Raw genomic sequence first — 21204 nt, 5'->3', positions numbered from 1 at the left:
GACATAAAGCCTGGTGACAAACGGACAGCAAAGTCAGTCAAGACAATTAGTAGTAATATCAAAGTATTAAACCCTAAAAAAGTCAGTTACTAATTTTAAGCTTTCATAAGGAACCCCAAAACTATTGTCTAATAATATGAACGCAGCAGTAACATAAACAACTATGGCTTGCGTAAAAATCGTGAAACGAAACGTCAGCTGTCAAATACTAATGTACTAAGCGCGACCCGATGACACCAGTGATATATTTAATATTTTTTTATTACAATTCCAATATATATTTTTCCACACAATAATACACAATTTAAAAGCTGAAGAAGTTACAAATGAGGTGAGTGCTACAAATTAAATAATTTCCCATGTTTTACACGAGATTTTCGATACTCGAAAGTCGAAGGTAGATTTTCCGATATTTTGATTATATCCTCCTTGAAATCGTATGCATTTTGTGCAAATTCATGTGTTTTTTGCATTTATGCATACGTATAATAATTTGTAGGTCGAATGAGTTGGCTTAAGAACAGGTTTTTATACAAATTCGCTGTATAAAGAGGTTCTACCCACAATGTGAATTTATTTGTAGTAAAAATTATTAACTTTAAGGAAAAGCGGTCATATTTTCTATTTTTACTACCTGCATTCGGTTTATAGTTTTCAAACGTATGAATTTATGGAATGTAGTAATTAAGGAAATTGATTTTAGCTTATAGTTTATTAAAAATATGTGAAATGTTAAAGTTACACATACAGGATCTGTTATTCCGCAGTTTCGCTCACATTCCTAGGGAACTACTCCCCGTACAGAGTTAAAATATAGCCTATGTTACTTGGAGATAGTGTTGCTTCTCAACAGTGAAAGAATTTTTGGAATCGCTCTATCACTGGACAAACAAAAAAATACATATTTCCTGTTTATTATATTAGTACAGATTAACTGAGGTAGCAGCTTACTGAACAAGACAGATAAAAATGGAAAATAGTATTTTAGCATATCTAAATATTAATACTAGATATTTGCGGTTTCACCATCCCATGAGAACCAATTTGTAACTAGATAAAATGAAGCCTAAGTCATTTTTCAGGCTCTAGACTGTCTTGTGTATCATATTTCATGTCAATCAGTTTAGAAGTTTTAGTAGTAAAGTAGGACAGACAGAAAGAGTTCCATGCATTTATAATAAGGCTGCTCTTTGATATCTATATCGGGTGTGTCGTTCATAATAACATTAAATGAAATGCGTTAATATACTGGTTAATATATGTCGATTAACAGAAATAAAAAAGAAATATACGTAAAAATAAAAAAATGAATTTTTCAAACAAAGTAAATATAATAAAAATGTGCGAAAATTAGAACACCATATAAAAGTCAGTCATTACAAACAACTGAAATTCTCCCTTGAAAACTGAAAGCTGTCAACTGATCAAAACATTCGATACTCCTGACTTTATCTCTGCTTTACACATGATGTTGTAAATTATAAAAACGAAAAATGACTCCTGTGGTTAAACCACTGAATGGATTAGGTTATTTTTTTTTACAATTCGCCATAGAATATCATAAAGTATATGTGATAGGATTTAATGTGATTATGAACGACACACTCTGTATATGTGTAACTTATTTATGTGGTGTACGTAAAATTTATAAAAATCTGCAGTTTAGCTATAAAGTATGTATGTCAAAGACATTTGATGATGTGTTAAAATTTTTCCTATATTTACTTGTAACTCATCTATTTATACTAATATAATAAAGAGATCCCATTTGTTTGATTGTAGGCTCCTAAACCTCTTAACTGATTTTAAAAATCTTTCACTGTTGGCCATCTACACTCTTCCTGAGTAACATAGGCTATATTTTATCCCAGTAAGGGCAGTAGTACCCAAGGGATGCTGGTGAAACCGTGGGTAAACGGCTAGTTATTTTAGATAGAAGATATTATAGATTCATGCTTTACTGTCATTTTCAAACCATCATCCTCCTCCGAGCCTTTTTCCCAATCATGTTGGGGTCGGCTTCCAGTCTAACCGGATTCGGCTGAGTACCAGTGCTTTACAAGAAGCGACTGCCTATCTGACCTCCTCAACCCAGTTACCCGGGCAACCCGATACCCCTTGGTTAGACTGGTGTCAGACTTACTGGCTTCTGACTACCCGTAACGACTGCCAAGGATGTTCAATGACAGCCGGGACCTACAGTTTAACGTGCCATCCGAAACACAGCCAATGGTGTCTAAGATATACTTAGAAAGTACATACAGACTTAGAAAAGTTGCATTGGTACTTGCCTGACCTGGGATTGAACCCGCGCCCTCATACTTGAGAGATTGGTCCTTTACCCACTAGGCCACCACGACATGTCATTTTCAAACCATAAACAATTAAGACATGGAATGTGCTTTCCTTACTGAAATTCTGATTAGAAAGTGATAGCAAAAAGCATGGTATAGTTCCATTGTTTTAGAGTATTCACTTTCACTCTATGTATGGGCGAATACCATGCTATGTTGAGTGAGTAATTATCACTTTTCAATGTATACTAACTGTGTATAGTGGTTTTACCAGGGTCCTGAGGGAACTACTTGCATCTGGGTTAGGGCTGCCATCCGTCCGGGTTTCCCCGGATTTGTCCTCGTTTGGAGGCCGTTCGGGGCCGTCCGGGCGGGGTTTCAAGAAGTGTCCGGGGAAAACCCGGACACTTTTCATGTAAGGAAGCACCTCATTGGATTTAAGTATGTGTTAATAGTAAATGGATTACAAATTAGGTATTATTTTGTTTAAAAAAATCGTTCTCCTTCGGGGAAAAAATGCGATTTACGCCAAATGTCCGGGTTTTTTTAATGTTTGTCCGGGTTTGATGAAATTCGAGATGGCAGCCCTAATCTGGGTAAAAAGTAGCTTCTGTCCGACTTTTATAAATTGGTTCAGTAGTTTCGCGTGAAAGAGAGAGAGAATTTGGGAAACTAGTAAAACCGCATCCCGTGGAAACTACTTCTCTTACCCAGTTAAAATATAGCCTATGTTACTCTAGAATAATGTAGCTTCTTAACAGCGAAATAATTTTACAAATCGTTTTAGCATTTTCGGGGTCTGTAGGGTCTGTACAAACAAACAAAAAAAACCTCTTTATTACATTAGTATAGAATCATACATTAATTGAAATCACCCATGTGTTCGTATTAATAAAATTCCTCACATCAACAATAGTTCATATTCATACGATTTTCGCACATATATGTAGATATTCAAAACCGCTCAACGTTAGTCATTAGTCGTCGCTATTATAAATCAAACTTGCAGTCTGACTCATGTATTATATTTATATATTATTCTCCAGTATATTTCCACTAAATGGCACGGATTCGAAGATAAAAATGATGTATGCCGTCATCATTATATCGTTTTTTTTGTATTGTATTTGAGTTGGTCTCCGCTTCCAACTGGATGCAACTGGACTATACCTCTGCATCTTAGTTTGTAACACCCCTTGCAAGCACTGGCTGCTAGAATAAAAAAAAATGGTCTGCAATATGTTAATAAAATGCAGTCTCCACAATGTTATCAAAATGTTTCGCATCCCGAAGGAAATACTTTTTGCAGCCGCGTAAAACCTAGTTTTGTCGTGGAAGCTAGACAGACAGAATTACTTTCGCATTTATAATATTAGTAAGCATTATCCCAGGCATTTATAATATTAAGTAAGTAAGTATAAGTAGTTTATTTACAGAACCTTTTTGTTCCAGTAACTTCAAAACTCTTCGACTAAATGACGACGAATTAACATCACCATCTTCAGACGAAAAGATGGACACCGGCTCTGAATCCTTTCGCTCCCAGGACACCCCCAACTCTGTCCTCTCCTCAGACTTCGAGGGCGACCACCCTGAACCGGTCTTAAGGCTCCAAAACCCGGAAATACTCCGGCTATCCGAAACTGAACGGTTCAATGACAGTTTGATAACCAAAATGTCGAATCTTCACTTAGACTCCCCTCGTCCAAAAAATCTTGGTATTAGCCCACCGAAATTTAGCTCAACCCTAACTTTAACTACTAGCCATCCGTTAATGAGTCCAGATGAAAACTACCCGGATTTAATACCGAAGAAATTGCACAAAATTGATGATGATAAGGATCTAAGTCTGTCAAGTATTGAAGACGAAAGGGCGAGCGACAATACGTGCTTTTATAGTCCTCAAAGAAATACTTCGAAAAATAATCTTTATTTTACCGAGTGCTTTGTGACTGCTGAAAGCCAGGACTTGACAGGGTTGGATCTGACGGTTCCTCCTGATGTGGCCAGAGTTGAGAAGGTAGAACGGAGGAAGATTGTACCCAAATTGAGGGATGGTACCCCTCAGAAAGATGGGATGTTGAAGTATATTGAAGAGTCTCATAAGCAAAGTACTCCTAAGTCTTTGCCGGTCGATATTGCTGTTACTGAGGAGTTTCATTCGGTAAGTTTTTTCTTTAGTAGCCTAAGCCCGTGGTTTCACCCGCGTTTCTAAGGGATCTGTTTCATGTACCTGTATGGGGTTGATACTCTTAACTTATGTCCTTCCCTCGGGTCTGGCTATTATCACCACCAATTTTCAGCCAAATCGGTTCAGTTGTTTTTGGGTTTTAAGAAGTGTAACTAAGATGACTTTTATATCTATAGATTTAAATGTCTTTTGTTTCTTTGTAGCGAGATTCCACCAAAATTATTTCGTACATTTAAATACGCGATTGAATGAAAGAAAAATATTAACATTTTCCTCATCATTTCTATAGTTGGAATCGAAAAACTTACCACAGGAATTTAAAGTGAATGCCTCGACTCTTAGCGGTAAATTCAAATATAAATGTTTTACCTAAGCCATAGACTAATGCATAGTAGTCTATGCCTAAACTAACTACGTATAATATGAACTAATATGAAGTGATGTTACATCATCACCTCCCGAGACTTTTCTGACTGATTCTGACTACTCGAAACGACTGCCTATAGTTTATTGTGCTTTCTTAAGCACGAAACAACTCTTTATGACAAAATGGTTACCCATCCACAGACTGACCGCTTCGAACGTTGCTTAACTTTCTGATCGATAGATGCACGAATCTATCGGCTTTGACGTAGCCACGAGCTCATATCGAATGTTAACATATTAAAATAATTAAAATCCATATTATTGATTCATCATAAGTATGGTATGATTGATGCAGGTGGCTGAATGGTGCGAGTCGCCATCACATCTCCGATCGATGCCGAACTTCGAACTGCCTATTGAGATGTCCAGCAGTTTAGGAATGCATAACGTGAGTATTTCTTACTAGCTAGCTGTAATCCCGCGGTTTCACCCGCTTTCCGTGGTAACTGCTGCCCGTACCGGGACAAAATATAGCCTATGTTGCTCAGGAAGAGTGTAGCTTTCCAACAGTGGAAGAAGTTTCGATATCGGTTCAGTAGATTCGGAGCCTTTTGGGTACAAACAGACAAGCAAATTTTCTCCTCGTTATTTTCTTAGGTACTAAAGACAGACAAATGGTTTTGCTCTTTAGTCATCATATGCTAAGCCAACAGTTTTGCCGAGCAGATGATATTTCAAGTGGTTTTTGATTCAATGCCAGAGACGAATACGAGTTTTTTTTTAATCAAATAACGTCATCAAAACTTCCTAGTATCGGTGTTTTATCATGACGCGGTTCCTTCCGCACGACCAGGAATTTTCGGTATGAGAAAAAATCCCAGATAAGTACGCACGTACGGATTTTGTCGTTTAGCTTTGCTTGTCCGAAATTGGTTACTACTGACTTCACTATAATCGAAAAATATGAACAAAACTTTACAAAACAATAAAATTCTATCTATCTTATTATATTTATCTCCCTTTAACCCGATGGTTGACTGGTAGAGAATGCCTTGCGGCATTAAGACCGCCAATGTACCAATTTTGTACACAGAGTGTAAATAAATAAAATCGATTTCAATAATATACCTGAAACCTTCTCCTTAGTCTGACAAATACTGTTCTAACCGCCTCAAAATCAGTTCAGCCAAACATTCATTCGGGTCAAACTTAGAACCTCCTTTATTTGAAGTCGGACGACAAATCGAAAGTTTTTTTTCAACCCTTTTATGTCTATAGGACTTAGATTCCCCCGACGTGATCTCGGCCTCCACACAAGAGGACAGGTCAGCATACCAGGCGCTCCTGGACCCTTACACCGGCAGCGTGGCGCTCCGGCACACGCCGGCGCCTCACAGGAGCCCTGGCCTACAGAGGAGGAAAATACGATTGGTAAGACCTTATACCAGGTTTCAGCCACGGATTACTTTAACATTTTAAACAATTCCACGGAAACCTGCCAAAAAATCATTTTTGGAAATGAAATAAAACCATGGTAACTTCACCACCCAACAACTGCAGTGCGTCTCGTCGTTTCTACTACACAATTTCTTAATATGTTTACATTCTACATACTGCCCCACTGCGTACCCCTGATACACATGCTACAGACTCCACTTTGAGAAACCCTGCCTATAGACTGTACTATAGATCTATATTATATTTTAGCTGTTTTCTGCAGTTCCACCTGCGTCCCTACGTAAGTACTTCTCGTATTTGGACAAAATATAGCCTATGTTATTTGGGAAGAGTGTAGCTTTCAAAGGAAAAAAATCATCTTCATTACATAGAATTATAAAAAACTAGCTTTTGCCCGCGACTTCGTTCGCATGGAATAGTGACTTCCGGCATATTTTTGGTTTGACCAATAGGTGGCGCTATATGTCCGGAATAAATTTTATTTTTTATTTATTTTTTTAAATAAAAACTATCCTATGTCCTTTCTCAAGTTCCAAACTATATCTGTACCAAATTTCACACAAATCGGTTCTGTAGTTTAGGCGTGAAGAAAAGACAGACAGACAGACAGACAGACAGAGTTACTTTCACATTTATAATATTAGTTAGGATCTAAAATCTAAAAATAGTTAGTTTTTGCGTTAAAGACAAACAGATAGAAAGACTTTCCCTTTTTATAATATTAAGTAACGATAATTTTATTTATTTATTTGCATACCATAATGTTTCAATGAGGATGTTACAAGGGGCTTAAAGCTATATACATATTATAGACTAGACACATACATATGTGTCAAACTCTAACACCTATTCTACTTGTATAAGTGCCACAATATCGCAATAGCTCACATTTCTCACGGCTTACAAACAATGGGCCGAGCCGCGCGCACAAACTATGCTTGTTTTTTACAACTTTTTGTAGTAAAGTATAATTTGTGTTATCTGGGTGTACACGTGAGATGTTAGGTAACTTTCATTCAATATTTTACTGCAGTTTTGGTATTTTTTGAACACGTTTATATTAGCTTCACTTGTAACTATGTATGTTAGAAAATCTTGGAATCTTAATGTGACCAACTTCCCGGTCTTCGATTAGGATGAAATTTTGCACACGCTCTGAGTTCTGATGACAAAATCAAAATCAAAATCAAAAATCATTTATTCAAACTTGGCTGCAAGACAGCACTTTTTGAACGTCAGGAATTTACAATAGACAGCCCCCAAAACGCCCACCCTTCACTACTTCCTATGTGTTTTTGCTGGGAAGAAGAAGTGGCGCAACAAACTCCCCAGCAACACATGTCTGAACTGACAATACATGACTAGCTAAAAAACGTTACAAAAAGCTTGTTTTTTAGTTTTTTAAACTATTTGTTTTTTGTATGCTTATTTCGAGAAATACACATATTAAACATACATACTTATTAACGTCGATTTTTAGCCAAGATTGTTTATTTTTAGTTAAGTGCCTATAAAAATGTAACATAGCTTCTACGAGAGAACTACTCCACATACATACTCGTATATAAAATTTCCTTCCTCGATTAGTCTTAGCACTAAAATTATTATTCGAATCGAACCAGCAGTTCCAGAGATAAGCGCCTTCAAACAAATAAACATATACAGCCTTACTTATAAACATGAATTAAATATAAGTAATACTTAAGGGTTGTTTAAGAAAATTCTTACTTATAAACGTTGCTTAAGCATGTCTTAACGAACATTTAATCACTACTTAAGACTTTAAGTAGTGATTAGTTAAAATGTTGCTTAGAAGGTGATTAGAGATTTTATAAGTAACGGGGCAAGTTTATAATATCACTAACGACCCCCTCCGGCTTCGCGCGGGATAACAGTACTTCCCCACTATTTAATGGATGTTACTATACCCTATCCACGGAAGCAAGAGCTAAAAGGTAAACAAAGAATGACAGTTTTTCAAGATGGCGGTATAACCCGACCGATGACAAAACGTCACATTTTTGTGTAAAATGTTCGCAGTATCTGTGATTTTGTCATCGGTCGGGTTATACCGCCATCTTGAAAAAGTGTCATTCTTTGTTTACCTTTTAGTTCTTGCTTCCGTGGATAGGGTATATACATATTAACCTTCCTCTTCAATCACTCTATCTATTAAAAAAAAACTGCATCAAAATTGTTGCGTAGTAAAGATTTAAGCGTACAAAGGGTCATAGGGACAGAAAAAGCGACTTTGTTTCATACTATGTAGTGATTTAATGTGTTCCTTTTATCTTCCAGCCCCCCGAAGAAGACAGATGCAGCCTGGACAGCGTGAGCGCGTGCTCCATGGAGTCGGAGGAGGAACCACCTTCTCCCCAGGAGTTGGAGCCGCAGCCGGTCAACCAGCACCTGGTGCTCAGTGACGATGAGGGGAGCAAGATGTGAGTAGCAGCATTATTATTAATTTCGAGATAATAAATTGACATTACCCACTACCGATGTTGACCGAACAACCGAAAAATATTTCGAAAAACTTGTAAAAAAAATACAAACAGAATGACAAAAGATAATTGTTACCTTGTAAAGGCTTGGAACGAAAGAAGCTAACGCGATACATGCTACTGAAGTCTATTATTAAGTGATACTTTTGGGAAAAAATATGATACATATATTTATTTACTTACCTACATTAAATGAATTTTAATTATATATATTTTTTTAAGTAAATTATATAATTAAAAGTTCCGGATTACAAAAATATCCTATTGCACGCTCATCACTTATCTTAAAATCTTGCTCTATTATTTGAAGTTTGACAATGGAAATTTAAATCAATATCAATATAAAATATGTACTATCTATACTAATATTATAAAACTGAAGAGTTTGTTTGTTTGTTTGAACGCGCTAATCTCAGGAACTACTGGTCCGATTTGAAAATTTCTTTCAGTGTTAGATAGACCATTTATCGAGGAAGGCTATAGGCTACTTTTTATCCCGGTACTGGAAGTAGTTCCCACGGGATGCGGGTGAAACCGCTGGCAGAAGCTAGTTCTGCTATATGTTTGTGTAAGTTACTGGTTTCTGCTATTTAACTCGTGTTCAGTGGGAACAACTTACCGCATCCGGATAAAAATTTGCCTATATGTTATTCTGATATAGTCAATCCAGGTTTCATCAAAATCCCTTCAGCCGTTATTGATGTGAAGAAGTGACAAATGTCAAAAAACTTTCTCCTTTACAATTTTGTGTGAAGTAAGGTATTATTACTGCCAATTTTCATCAAAATACATACAGTCATTTTTACGTTAAAGAGTAAACTACATTTGTACCTACAACCTTGTAAACTTTCGCATGTATAATATAAAATATCTGATATGCAATAAAGCATTTAATGGGCCAACTGTACCCTGCAAAAACAACCCAAAAATACTAAAATAAACTGTATTTTCTAGTTCAAAATCAACAAACACGCTATCAGAAGCGAGTGATCCGATCCCGGAGTATTCAGCAGCTGAAGAGTTCAACAACGAGAGAGCCTGGATATCCGTGCCCAGGGGTGGAGGCCATGCTACTTGTGATATGAAGGTAAATATAACACTTTTCACAGCATAAAAATACACATACACTCACGCACTTAAACTTCACCATATCTGCTTATCGTTAAAAGATTGATCGCATGACTGCAATAGAAAAAAAAAGAAAATATAAAAAAATCGAAATCAGAAATCGTTTATTCAAACTTGACTGAAAAACAGTACGGGGTTTCTAAAACTTTCACAGAGCAGCCCATAGTCTGAAAGTTTGTGATTGATTCGCCCGTGCGTCGGAGAGCACGTTAATGTCGGTCGTGCTTGTGATCTCTCTCCGGTGGTGTCGGATTGCCGTCCCATCGCGCCATGAGAGTGGAGGAATAGTGAATGCACTTGTGCGCACTATAATATGTCCTGCGCAGCTGGCTGATCTCCTTATATGAAAACAGCCGCCGTGGCCGAAATCGGCCGTGGACACCATTACTGATTGATAGAAAACTCATTTATTTATTGATTTTACACGGCTTTAAAAACCAATTACACAAATTTAAGAGAACGTTAGCTGCGGAAAGAAACAAAAATAAGTTTTTTTAAATTAAAGATAGATAGCTAAAATAATATCATCTCCCGAGCCTTTTCCCAACTATGTTGGGGTCGGCTTCCATTCTCACCGGATACCAGTCTTACGAAGAGGTATCGGGTTGAGGGAGTCAGATAGGGCAGTCGCTCCTTGTGAAGCACTGCTGCAAAGCTGCATCCGGTTAGACTGGAAGCCGACCCCAACATAGTTGTGAAAAGGCTCGGGAGATGATAACTATATCGTATTTCTTGATATAAATAAATAAATCGTTTATTACTTCACTTTTTAACACTCTCATTTTATCGTCAATTGTAACTAACTATGTATGTAATAAAATCTTGGGAATCTTAATGTGACCCACTTCCCGGTCTTCGATAAGGATGAAATTTTGCACACGCTCTGAGTTCTGATGACAATACATGACTAGCGTGTTTTTTAGTTTTTAGAACTTTTTATTTATTTAAAGGTGATAGAGCCATACAAGCGAGTGATATCTCACGGCGGCTACGACGGTGGCGGTGCTGCGCTCATAGTGTTCAGCGCCTGTCATCTGCCCGACAATGCTCGACCAGACTACACTTACTGTATGGACAATCTGTTCCTGTGAGTACCAACAGTGGGTCAATTGTACAGTAGACTGCACATCAGTGGTAACTGTCATGCACCTTAACTCAATAGTAATAAGTACGATTTTCCTATAAAACTGTTACCACTGACCTGAAGTTGACTGTAGTTCTAACAATTATTCACATAAACACGGGGTCGTTTGTAATAATTAAAAGTGACTGAAAAAGATATAAAAGCGAGTGTCCGTGTGAGAGGAGGCCTGTGCCCAGCAGTTGGACGATACATCTATTCATCATTATTATAATGCATATTATGTACACTTACTATAAATTGATAATATTATTAAAAAATTGCATCAAAAACTCTTCATCGCTGCCCACCGGGAGTGTACCCAAGAGGCTGGCAGCATTGCCAGTGGCAATACTGTGGCAATTTGCCACGTTGGATGGCAATGCTTAATTTTTGACCAAAATAAAAACCAGCCTTTCGGTCACTTGAAGTGTCAGCAAGTCGCTTCGCCAGATTTTTTTATAAATGTCTTAAAAAAATACTCTATTATAGTTATCGGCACGGATATTGAGCTCTCGGCGGAAGAGTGGGGATCGCTTTGCGCACTGTACACTTAAGGCAATAAACCAATAAATCGCTTCTGCGCAGGTGAAGGTCAGGGCTCAATATCCGTGCCGATAACTATATGTATTTTTGGGTTATATTGTATCGATATTCCATATTAAAATTTTATAAATAATAAATAAATAATAAATAATGTCGGGACACCTTTTCACACACGGTTGGTTAGCCCCATGGTAAGTTATTAATAGGGTTGTTTCCTAGTATTCATTTAGTTAAAAATAAATAAATGCACCGAAAGTTCACAAAACTAGAAACACGATAAGCTATATTATATAATTTATAACTGACCATATATTTTTTAATTAATTTATGAAATTTAAACTTAGAGCCTATGACGTCACGCCATTAAAAACGACGAGAAGAGACCGATGACGTCATCCTTTCTATATTTGACAATGAGTATTTGACAGTGACAGATATATAACCCGAAATAACCTCAGAATTAATGTTTTGTTTATTTGCTTCTGTGAAGTTCTGTGTGTTAATTGCATTTAAGTGATACAACTGATGAAGAATTATGGAGAAAGGATTTATGAAAGCTGATAGTTCCAATCTGCCAAGAGTAGACTCTTTTATGGTAGCTCAATTCTTTGCCAATAACCAAGATTTTTATTCAGCGGAACGTGGATGAACATTCTATTTGGTCGTATTTCCAGTCTCGCACAACACAAACCTTGTAGGTATTCATTTAATTTAAGTTTTTTGAACACATCAAATCTTTTCGAATGCTGACACAAACATAACCTCAATATAAATAAACACAAACTTTACGTTTCTTTGCACCGTTTCAGTTTACCGCGTAAACAACTCAAAACATTTGAGTTATCTTATTTTTGTGCTAAATGTATAAAAATAATTTACATGTAAAAAATATTATACTTTTTGTGGCTATTTTGTAAAAATACATTATTAAAATTAAGAAATCAATTAGTTAGTATGTTCGTTTTTTCTCTTCAGATGTACTTTAATGTAAAGGAATGAACAGAGAACGTTGACGTCACAGTCACGTGATCTAGCGTTTTCTGAGCAATATTTTAAGAAAAATAGAAAAAAATGTAATACATAAAAAATACAAAGATTTGAGACGAAAAATGAAAGAGAGAGTGATCTTAAAATTATTTAGAAGCTATCTAAATAGATTTCCGAAAATTGGAAACAACCCTATTAACTTGTGTTATGGGTGCTAACACAACTGATAAACTACATATAGCTACACATATACATATTTATAAATACATATTATAACACCCAGACCACGGCCAACAAGCATGCTCATCACACAAATGTCGACCGAACCGGGAATCGAACCCGGGACCTCAGATTCGGCAGTCCGGCTTGGTGACCATTGCGCCATAGAGGTCGTCACAAAATTTTATATTTATGTAAATCCATTTTCTCGCCACAGGTACGTCATCTGGACACTGGAACGCCTCGTGACAGATGACTATGTGCTAGTATACCTGCACGGCAGCGCGGGTCGGAGACGTCTGCCCACCTTCCACTGGCTGCACGAGTGTTATAAGCTTATAGATCGGAGGTATGTTGTAGTTCTTATATTCAAGATAAAAATGCTTGGAAACATGCTGGTCCTGCTCCATAGGACGCACTGACAGTATCAAATTATTGCGAATTTAAAATTACACCCGCTAGTAAGATTGTGTTCTTCATTTGATTGTTTGTTTGTAACTTTGTACTAGAATTTAAACTGATTTGTAAATGTGAACACTATGTAGCATTTTAATATTTTTTTAATTTTTTTTATTCTCATATGTTTTTCTCTGTGATTCTATGTACATGATCTTCGCATGCTGTTACTGTATGTATCGATACATACAAACTGTAATACCATATTATTTAAAAAAATAGTAACCATGGAGTTTCTTGCCCGTTCTTCTACATAGGAAGCTACTTTTGGAATGGGCAATTAGAATCAAACTTATTTCTATTTTTGACGTTCATAAGTGCTTGAAAATGCCTAAATTAAATTAATGATTTGACTTTGTTCTTTAAGGGGGACTATGTCGACTGCAAGCAAGCAATACCTCCTATCTGACATTTTTGGTTCAAAAAACCAAAAAACTTGTATCTACCATAAACTACCTTAAGATTCAAAATAAAAACAAAAAACTTTATTAATCAATACTATGCTTAGAAAAAGAAAACTTGGATTTTCAGTATCTCATTATACCTTCCTCGGAATAAGGATTTTATTAAGTTTTATTGTTCCCCTTTAAAATCCACCCGGAGTCAGATAGGAGGTATTGCTTGCTTGCAGTCGATGTAGTTCTTTATGAAATTCGTGTTAGGCAAGCGATTTGTTAGCTGTGTTGTAGGTTTATAAATAAGAGGTACGTAGTAATCCGTACCTTCCACTGGCTGCACGAGTGTTACAAGCTTATAGATCGGAGGTATGTTGTAGTTCTCTGTGAAGGGTACTAAGTAGTCCTCTATGAAATTTGTGTTGGGTATAGGATTTTGTGGTCTCCGAAGATTGGAGTTACGTAGTAGTTCTGTTAACCCATTAGAGGTCAAACAAAAAGTACTTATATTATTTTGGAATTTTCTTTATTTTCATATAGAATTGGGAACAGAAAAACACAAAATACAAGAAAAATATGAAAATTCATAGTTTTCATGAAATTACAGGGGTGTACTCAACTGAGTACAATGACCGCCTGTGTATGAAGATTTGCGAATAATACTTTTTCGACATAAAGTGTTTTTAGGAACGTCATATACTGCCAAAGAACTCTCGAATCGGAAGTTACACGTCGTAGCTGATTTTTTATTTTGACGGGATAGTGTTCAACTCCAACTTGATGAAGGCCATCGACTATTGATGCAGCATGGCGCGATTTTATTCGTTCGTTGTATCAGCCAAAAGAGGCCCACAGCTGGACAAAGGCCTCCCCTCAGGTTTACCACATTGCTCGATCTTCAGCAACCCGCATCCAGTGCTTCCCGATGACCCTGGCCAGATCTTTTGTCCTTCTAGTCGAGGGCCTGCCCATGCTGCTCCTTCCAGGTTGTGGTCTCCACTAAAGAACAGCTCCATCGGCCATCTGTTCTGCAAGCTACATGCCTTGCCCATTACCACTTCAGCTTTGCAATTCTTCGGGCCAAGTCGGACTTTGGTTCTTCTGCGGATCACCTCATTTCAATCACGCAGAGCAACTCCTAGCCTCTCGTTGCTCTTTTTTTTGAGACTGAGACTTGAGCTTCCTCTCGAGGCTCATAGTTTACCGGCGACTATTATTGGTTCACCTTGGCGAAAATGATATCGTGCGTTATGACTGCGAAACTCCATGGAACTACTATTACTCCTTGCATGAAAAGGCCACGCATTAGCAACTGCCATGTACTGTACAGACTGATAGAGTTCATCCATATGTTCCATATTGTTATTGTTGTTTGGAATAGCCCGATATCGCTATGACTACCTTCTCCTTCTTTATTCACACCACACCGTTACACCATCTTTTGATTGTCCTCGGTGGTTCAATAGTGTCATAGCTGATTGCCATGGTACCCAGATGATATCAATAGTACCAGCTACGTCTTACGGTATCGATATGCTGCTGTATCCTTATTAGGACTCTCGTTTATCAGGCAATGCACATGTGTACAATATAAAACGGCTTCAATAACTTCTTCGAACCCCTTTTTTTTTTTTTTTTTTTAGCGACGTAAAATCATCAAATGACCCCTCCCGCTGTGGGTTAGCAGCGGTGAGGGAGTGTCAGACTCTTACTGACTAAAATCGTCGTGTTCCGTCATAGACCTTTTATGTACCAGGGCCGCGGTATCTCTTTCGAACAACCCGCAGTCTTTCGAACAACCCGCAGTTCTTCGAACCCCTTAGTAGCTTTTTATTCAGGAAAATGTTGCTTCTGCACAGTAAGAAATTTGAAAAAATTATAGTTATTTTACTCACCTATGTTGTCATTGTACTCAATCGAGTACAGTCGTTTTTATATGAACCTAGTTTCATTTGAATTACGAATGACTTATTATATTGTTATTTATTTATTTCTTTGATATGTATTTTGAAATAATCTTACGAAAAAAACAACTAAAAAGTAGCAATAATAAAAAAAAAAAAAACGAAAAATGACAACTTACCTCAACAACATTTCGGAAGCACAACTTCAACTGGATTTTTTTGTGAAAAAAAATCACGCTACGCACATAATATTTTTCATATAATAAAAGGGTGTTATAATTAAGTAAAATAACAAGGTTAACTACGTTAACTTTACGAGATCTGTTATTTACACTTAGGAATATGACTGTACTCAATTGAGTACAGTGACTTCTAATGGGAGGGACAATGTAGTCCTCTATGAAATTAGTGTTGGGTGTAAGATTCTGGGGTGTCTGATGTGTTATATGTTTGTAAATAGGAGGTATGTTGTAGTTCTGTGAAAGAGCCTACGTAGTCCCCTAAGAAAATGTAACTAAGTCAGCAATTATGTGGTGTTTATAAATAGATAGGTGGTTCATTGTAGTTCTGTGGAACGGACTACGTATTCCCCTATGAAATTCGTCTTAGGCACGCAATTCTGTAGTTCTGGATGTGTTACAGGTTCATAAATACACATCATAGTTTCATGAAGGGACCACGTAGTTCACAACAAAATTCCTACTAAGTAAGGAATGACGTAGTCATAGACGTAGGTATAAAAACTTTATAAATAAGAGTTATGTTGTAGTCCCCAGATTAAATATGAAATATAGAAAATAATTTGTCAAAAGTAGCCGGTATAGTAAACTATTTAATCATTTTAATAAACATACATCAACGTCTTATCCTTTTCAGATTACGTAAGAGTCTGAAACACTTGTACCTGGTTCACCCGACGTTTTGGCTGAAATCATTCGTTATACTCACCAAGCCGTTTGTAAGGTAAGATACATACATCTTTACTAGATACCAAACTTATTATTTAAATATTTTTTAAATGGCAAATATTTTAGACAAAATTATTATCTAAAAATCTTCAAAACTGGATTCATTTTTATTTTATCATTATTATGTCTCCTTTCTAAAATCATGTTTTAAATTACTACAGAAAAGTTTCTATTGAATTTATTTTTGACATATTTATTTTTCATTTTCCCAAAAAGTCGATAGAAGCAGTATATAGAGTAAGAAAAAAATTGTTGTCACCCACATATAAAACAAAATATCTAACTACTATTAAATGTTCTTTGTTTTTTTTTCTTATATTAAAAAAAATATAGTTTTTTTTGTTATATATAACAAAAAAAAACCACTAATCGAAAAATTTTTCGCACCCCCCAGTTCGAAATTCTTTCGCAAACTATCGTACGTGCGAAGCCTCGCGGAGCTCATGCAGAAAGTGCCCATCGAGCCCAACGCCATACCCGAGCTAGTTAAACAGTACGATGCTACTAGACGATAGATACATAAACTTATATATATGTGTAACAAGAATATTTCGTAGAGTGCTCATATTCTTAAATCTTTACTTACCTATATTTAAAATCATCATCTTCACTACATAGTAAAAAACAAAGTCGCTTTTTCTGTCCCTATGTCCCTTTGTACGCTTAAATCTTCAAAACTACGCAACCGATTTTCATGCGGGTTTTTTTTTATAGATAGAGTGATAAAAGAGGAAGGTTAACATGTATAATAACATACATTAAATAGTGGGGAAATACTGTTATCCCGTGCGAAGCCGGAGCGGGTCGCTTTTACTTATATAATCGAGAGGAAACATCTATTGTTTGTTTGTACCCTAAAGGCTGGGAAACGAATGAACCAATTTGAAAAATTCTTTCACTGTTGGAAAGCTACACTCTTCCCGAGTAACATAGGATATATTTCATCCCAGTACGGGAAGTAGTTCCCACGGGACGCGGGTGAAACCACGGTCAGAGTAAAACTGTAATCTCGCTTTTTAAGTGCGTCTTTTAAGAATAATTTTTATACACATAATACAAATAATACTCATAAGTTAAGCATATTTTTTCAGTTTTTTAAATTATTCTTTAATGACTTAGCTAATAAATTGTTTTTCAAAACTTTTGAACGAAAATGACCCTCATAGAAAATTTTTGAGCACTCTACGAAATACTATCAAATTGTAAAACAAAGTATTCAAAATTAATATTTTTATTTCTCTTTGGAGATTATGATTACTTAATTTTTAATATACATATGTTAGTAGTTTACCTATTTATACCAAAAAGGTGAGATTTGGCACAGGGCATGTATCTCGCGGTGTACTCGCTGTAGCAAACAGTAACACATTGCGCGCGAACATTACTAACATGTCCGCGACCGCCTTTTAAATATAAATAGGTAAACTATTAACTATACAAAAATACAATAATTTTAAATATGAAATAATAAATCAGTTACATATATTTTTGTGTGAAATTTAAATTCGTTTTGATTATAACTATAACAATTTATTTATTAGAGAAAATTTTTTAGGACATTCCATATCACGATAAATTTAAATATCATTCCAAAATTGCACAGTTTTGAGTTTATTTTTCGCGAAAAATTTACATTCAAAAGAAAATTTTTATTACGTTTGATATAATGCTGTGTTCACACTGCGAAGACTGTTTAATTTAATCAAATTATGTAATAAAATATATTTGAAAAAAAATGCGGGAAAAATCCTTATTTCAAAAAGTTTTTTTTAAATTATCATTTATTTTCTTTTTATTATGATTCTAATATATTTCTATGACATAAATATTCTTCAAATAATATATTCACATCATTAATATTAATTGCAATTCAATTTCGCAAAAAATGCTATTTTTAATTCGATTACAACTAAAAATCGCAAGTGTGAACACAACCTTATCTCATACACGACACTGTGATAAAAAATATTACATAGCAATACATACAGACACTAAAACTAAATAATAAATTAAATAATAAGTGTTTATATTGTAATCTGCAAGCCTATTATAATCTATACATTATAAAGTATATGAAATCTGTTAGTTTGTGCGTGCGTATCTACAGAACTGCTGGACCGAAAAAAATGCTACATTATTGAATGCTGTTGGCTTTATTTGTTTGTATAAAGCAAGCAATGCCAGGGCACATATTAGTGAATAATATTTAAGCTCGAAATACTGATTGCTTTAAAATAAATTAAAATTCATTTATTATTAACTATTTAGTAGTAAATAGTTAAAATTATTTAGAATTTTATATGCCATAGCGTTATAAGCATTGATGTTCAGTAGTTTAAGTAAAACTTTTACCGTCGTACCACAAAAACTTTTAAACGTCTGTTGAACACTTGTCTAAAAAATGACAGATTATGACGAGGTCCGTTTTGCAGCCACACTTTTTTTAGACAAGTGTTCAACAGGTGTTTTTTGCAGTAAGGCGTTGATGTTTCAATTTAAAATAGATTTTGTATGCATTGTTATATTAATTGACAAATATATTAATATCATCTGCCTAGCCTTTTCCCAACTATGTTGGGGTCGGCTTCCAGTCAAACCGGATGCAGCTGAGTACCAGTGTTCATCTTAGTAAAAATTTATTATAATAATTTTATCACATTACAATTTGTCTCAAAGATTAAAATTGAATTAGAAGAAAAGGACAAAATAATTAGCTTAACTAATATAATAAAGCTGAAGAGTTTCTTTGAACGCGCTAATCTCAGTAATTGCTGGACCGATTTGGATAATTTCTTCAGTGTTATATAGCCCATTTACCGAGAAGGGATGTAGGCTACTTTTACCCAGATGCGCGGAGTTGCTCCCACGGGATGTTAACCGCTAGTGGAAGCTTGTATATATGTATATTTGTCAATTAATATAATAATTTTGCCAGTAAAAATGCACTGATATAGAATTTAGTTATAATTTTCAAACTTCTTTTAAAACCGTTTTTTTAAACACCCAACGCCCAAGTTCGCTTACAATATAAACGTCAAGTTTTTCTTAAAAAACTGTTTATTAAAAAAAAAAATGCTTAAAAATTCATATAAAACAGTTTTTTTTTTAAGAAAAGTGACGTTTTTGTTGTCGATAAATTTGGGCTTACCCATGGAGAACAAAATGACTAGCGGAGATGTCATAACACAAAATCTCCTAAGAAAGTAGCGCGACAACATGCGAGGCGAGGGGGACGAGGAATGTTACTAGCTCCACCCTTCATCATCATCATCATCTCAGCCATAGGACGTCCACTGCTGAACATAGGCCTCCCCCTTAGATCTCCACAGATACCTGTTGGAGGCGACCTGCATCCAGCGTCTTCCGGCACCCTTACACACCTTCTATAGAACCCGCCCATTTTCAAAATAAAATCGCCAATCGATAAATTTCAATCTTGGATTAATTTTGATTTGACAAGGAACCCGAACGTCTCGTTAGTTCTAGTAACTGATCACGCTTACCGTACATTACTTGACCTACAAGAAGGCGCCTGACCTACCTTCCTTATGGTATCTCCGCTGTCTTTCCTTCTTCCGTGGGTCTACAAATATAAGCCGGGAACTTACTGCTTAGCTAGCTGAATGTTGCCATCATTGTACATAAAATAGTAGAATTAGTAAAATATAGTATTTTTTGTTAGAAATGTATAATAATAGATTTAAGCAGCGTTACAACGAAGGCACAAATTTATTCAGCACTTTAACAAAGGAAATAGCGGATTTTCTAAAAGTTTTTGATATTCAGTTGTGATGTGAAAAATTGACTAAAACAGCAAAGTTTTCAGCCTCATAATATGATATTTAGTAGAAAAATATGTAACGCATACAAAAAATTGTTTTAACGTACATTTCATGAGGCGGAGCTGTAACTAATCAACAAATTTTTCACCACAAATGAATGAAAGTCCAAGATCTGCGTGCATATTTTTAGGATTGTTTTAGTTTTAATAAAAATTTCACTAATAATATTTTTCTTGTAAATGAATCTCGTATGTGACATGACAGCAAAACTATGGCAACCATTGATTACTTTAAAAAGTTAAAAAATACTGAGAATATTTATTACTTTTAACTATTATTTATCAAAAATACTTTAAAAGGTAACTTCTGGTTGCGTATAGTATTGATCTCTTAAAGAATTTAATTTTTAATAAAAAATATTATTAGTGAAATTCTATTTGTAATAGCTATATTATCCCTACCCTAAAGAATTTGTTCAAAAGGGGTCACTGATCATGAATACCTTCTATAAGTTTATATATATATGGCCCAAAATTAACATCTATATTCAAAATAATAATGGGGTCTTACTAAGAAGTTTTGGCCAATTGGGGTCATTCGGGGGTCATATAGCTCAAACGCGCCAGTATTTAGCTTTATTTTCCTAAAAAACTACACGTACATAAGTATATGCTTTTCCACTATTAAATAAATACGGTATATATGTAAGAAAAGTGTTTGTATGTGTGTAAAAATCTCGTGAATAGCTTTACATAGTTTAGGGTGTGTTAGAATTAAAAATAATAAGATAAAGCACAAAACAAAAATATTTGTATTCGTGACTACTTTGTACCTTCGAAATTATTTAGATTTTTCAATATTACATATTAGGTTTTTTTTTTTGTATTTT

General features: G+C 35.4%; 1 protein-coding gene across 1 annotated transcript; it reads left to right on the top strand.

The window, feature by feature from the left end:
- Window positions 1–203: 203 nt before the first annotated feature.
- LOC124643429 lies at window positions 204–19714 on the top strand. The gene is made up of 10 exons (XM_047182417.1): window positions 204–331; window positions 3747–4458; window positions 5207–5299; window positions 6130–6282; window positions 8608–8750; window positions 9765–9897; window positions 10889–11025; window positions 13028–13159; window positions 16442–16528; window positions 16928–19714. The coding sequence occupies exons 1-10, from the start codon at window positions 327–329 to the stop codon at window positions 17046–17048; spliced, it is 1716 nt and encodes a 571-aa protein (XP_047038373.1). The 5' UTR covers window positions 204–326; the 3' UTR covers window positions 17049–19714.
- The last annotated feature ends 1490 nt before the right edge of the window (window positions 19715–21204 follow it).

The sequence above is a fragment of the Helicoverpa zea genome, chromosome 27 (genome assembly GCF_022581195.2).
Source record: "Helicoverpa zea isolate HzStark_Cry1AcR chromosome 27, ilHelZeax1.1, whole genome shotgun sequence".
Lineage (NCBI taxonomy): Eukaryota > Metazoa > Arthropoda > Insecta > Lepidoptera > Noctuidae > Helicoverpa > Helicoverpa zea.
This window is presented reverse-complemented; position numbering and strand designations above follow the sequence as displayed.

Excerpts from the sequence above, each read along its gene's own strand:
- LOC124643429 (XM_047182417.1), top strand. Across the intron at positions 11,026-13,027 it reads TGTATGGACAATCTGTTCCT|GTACGTCATCTGGACACTGG; the intron begins GTGAGTACCAAC and ends TTCTCGCCACAG. Across the intron at positions 16,529-16,927 it reads CTCACCAAGCCGTTTGTAAG|TTCGAAATTCTTTCGCAAAC; the intron begins GTAAGATACATA and ends CGCACCCCCCAG.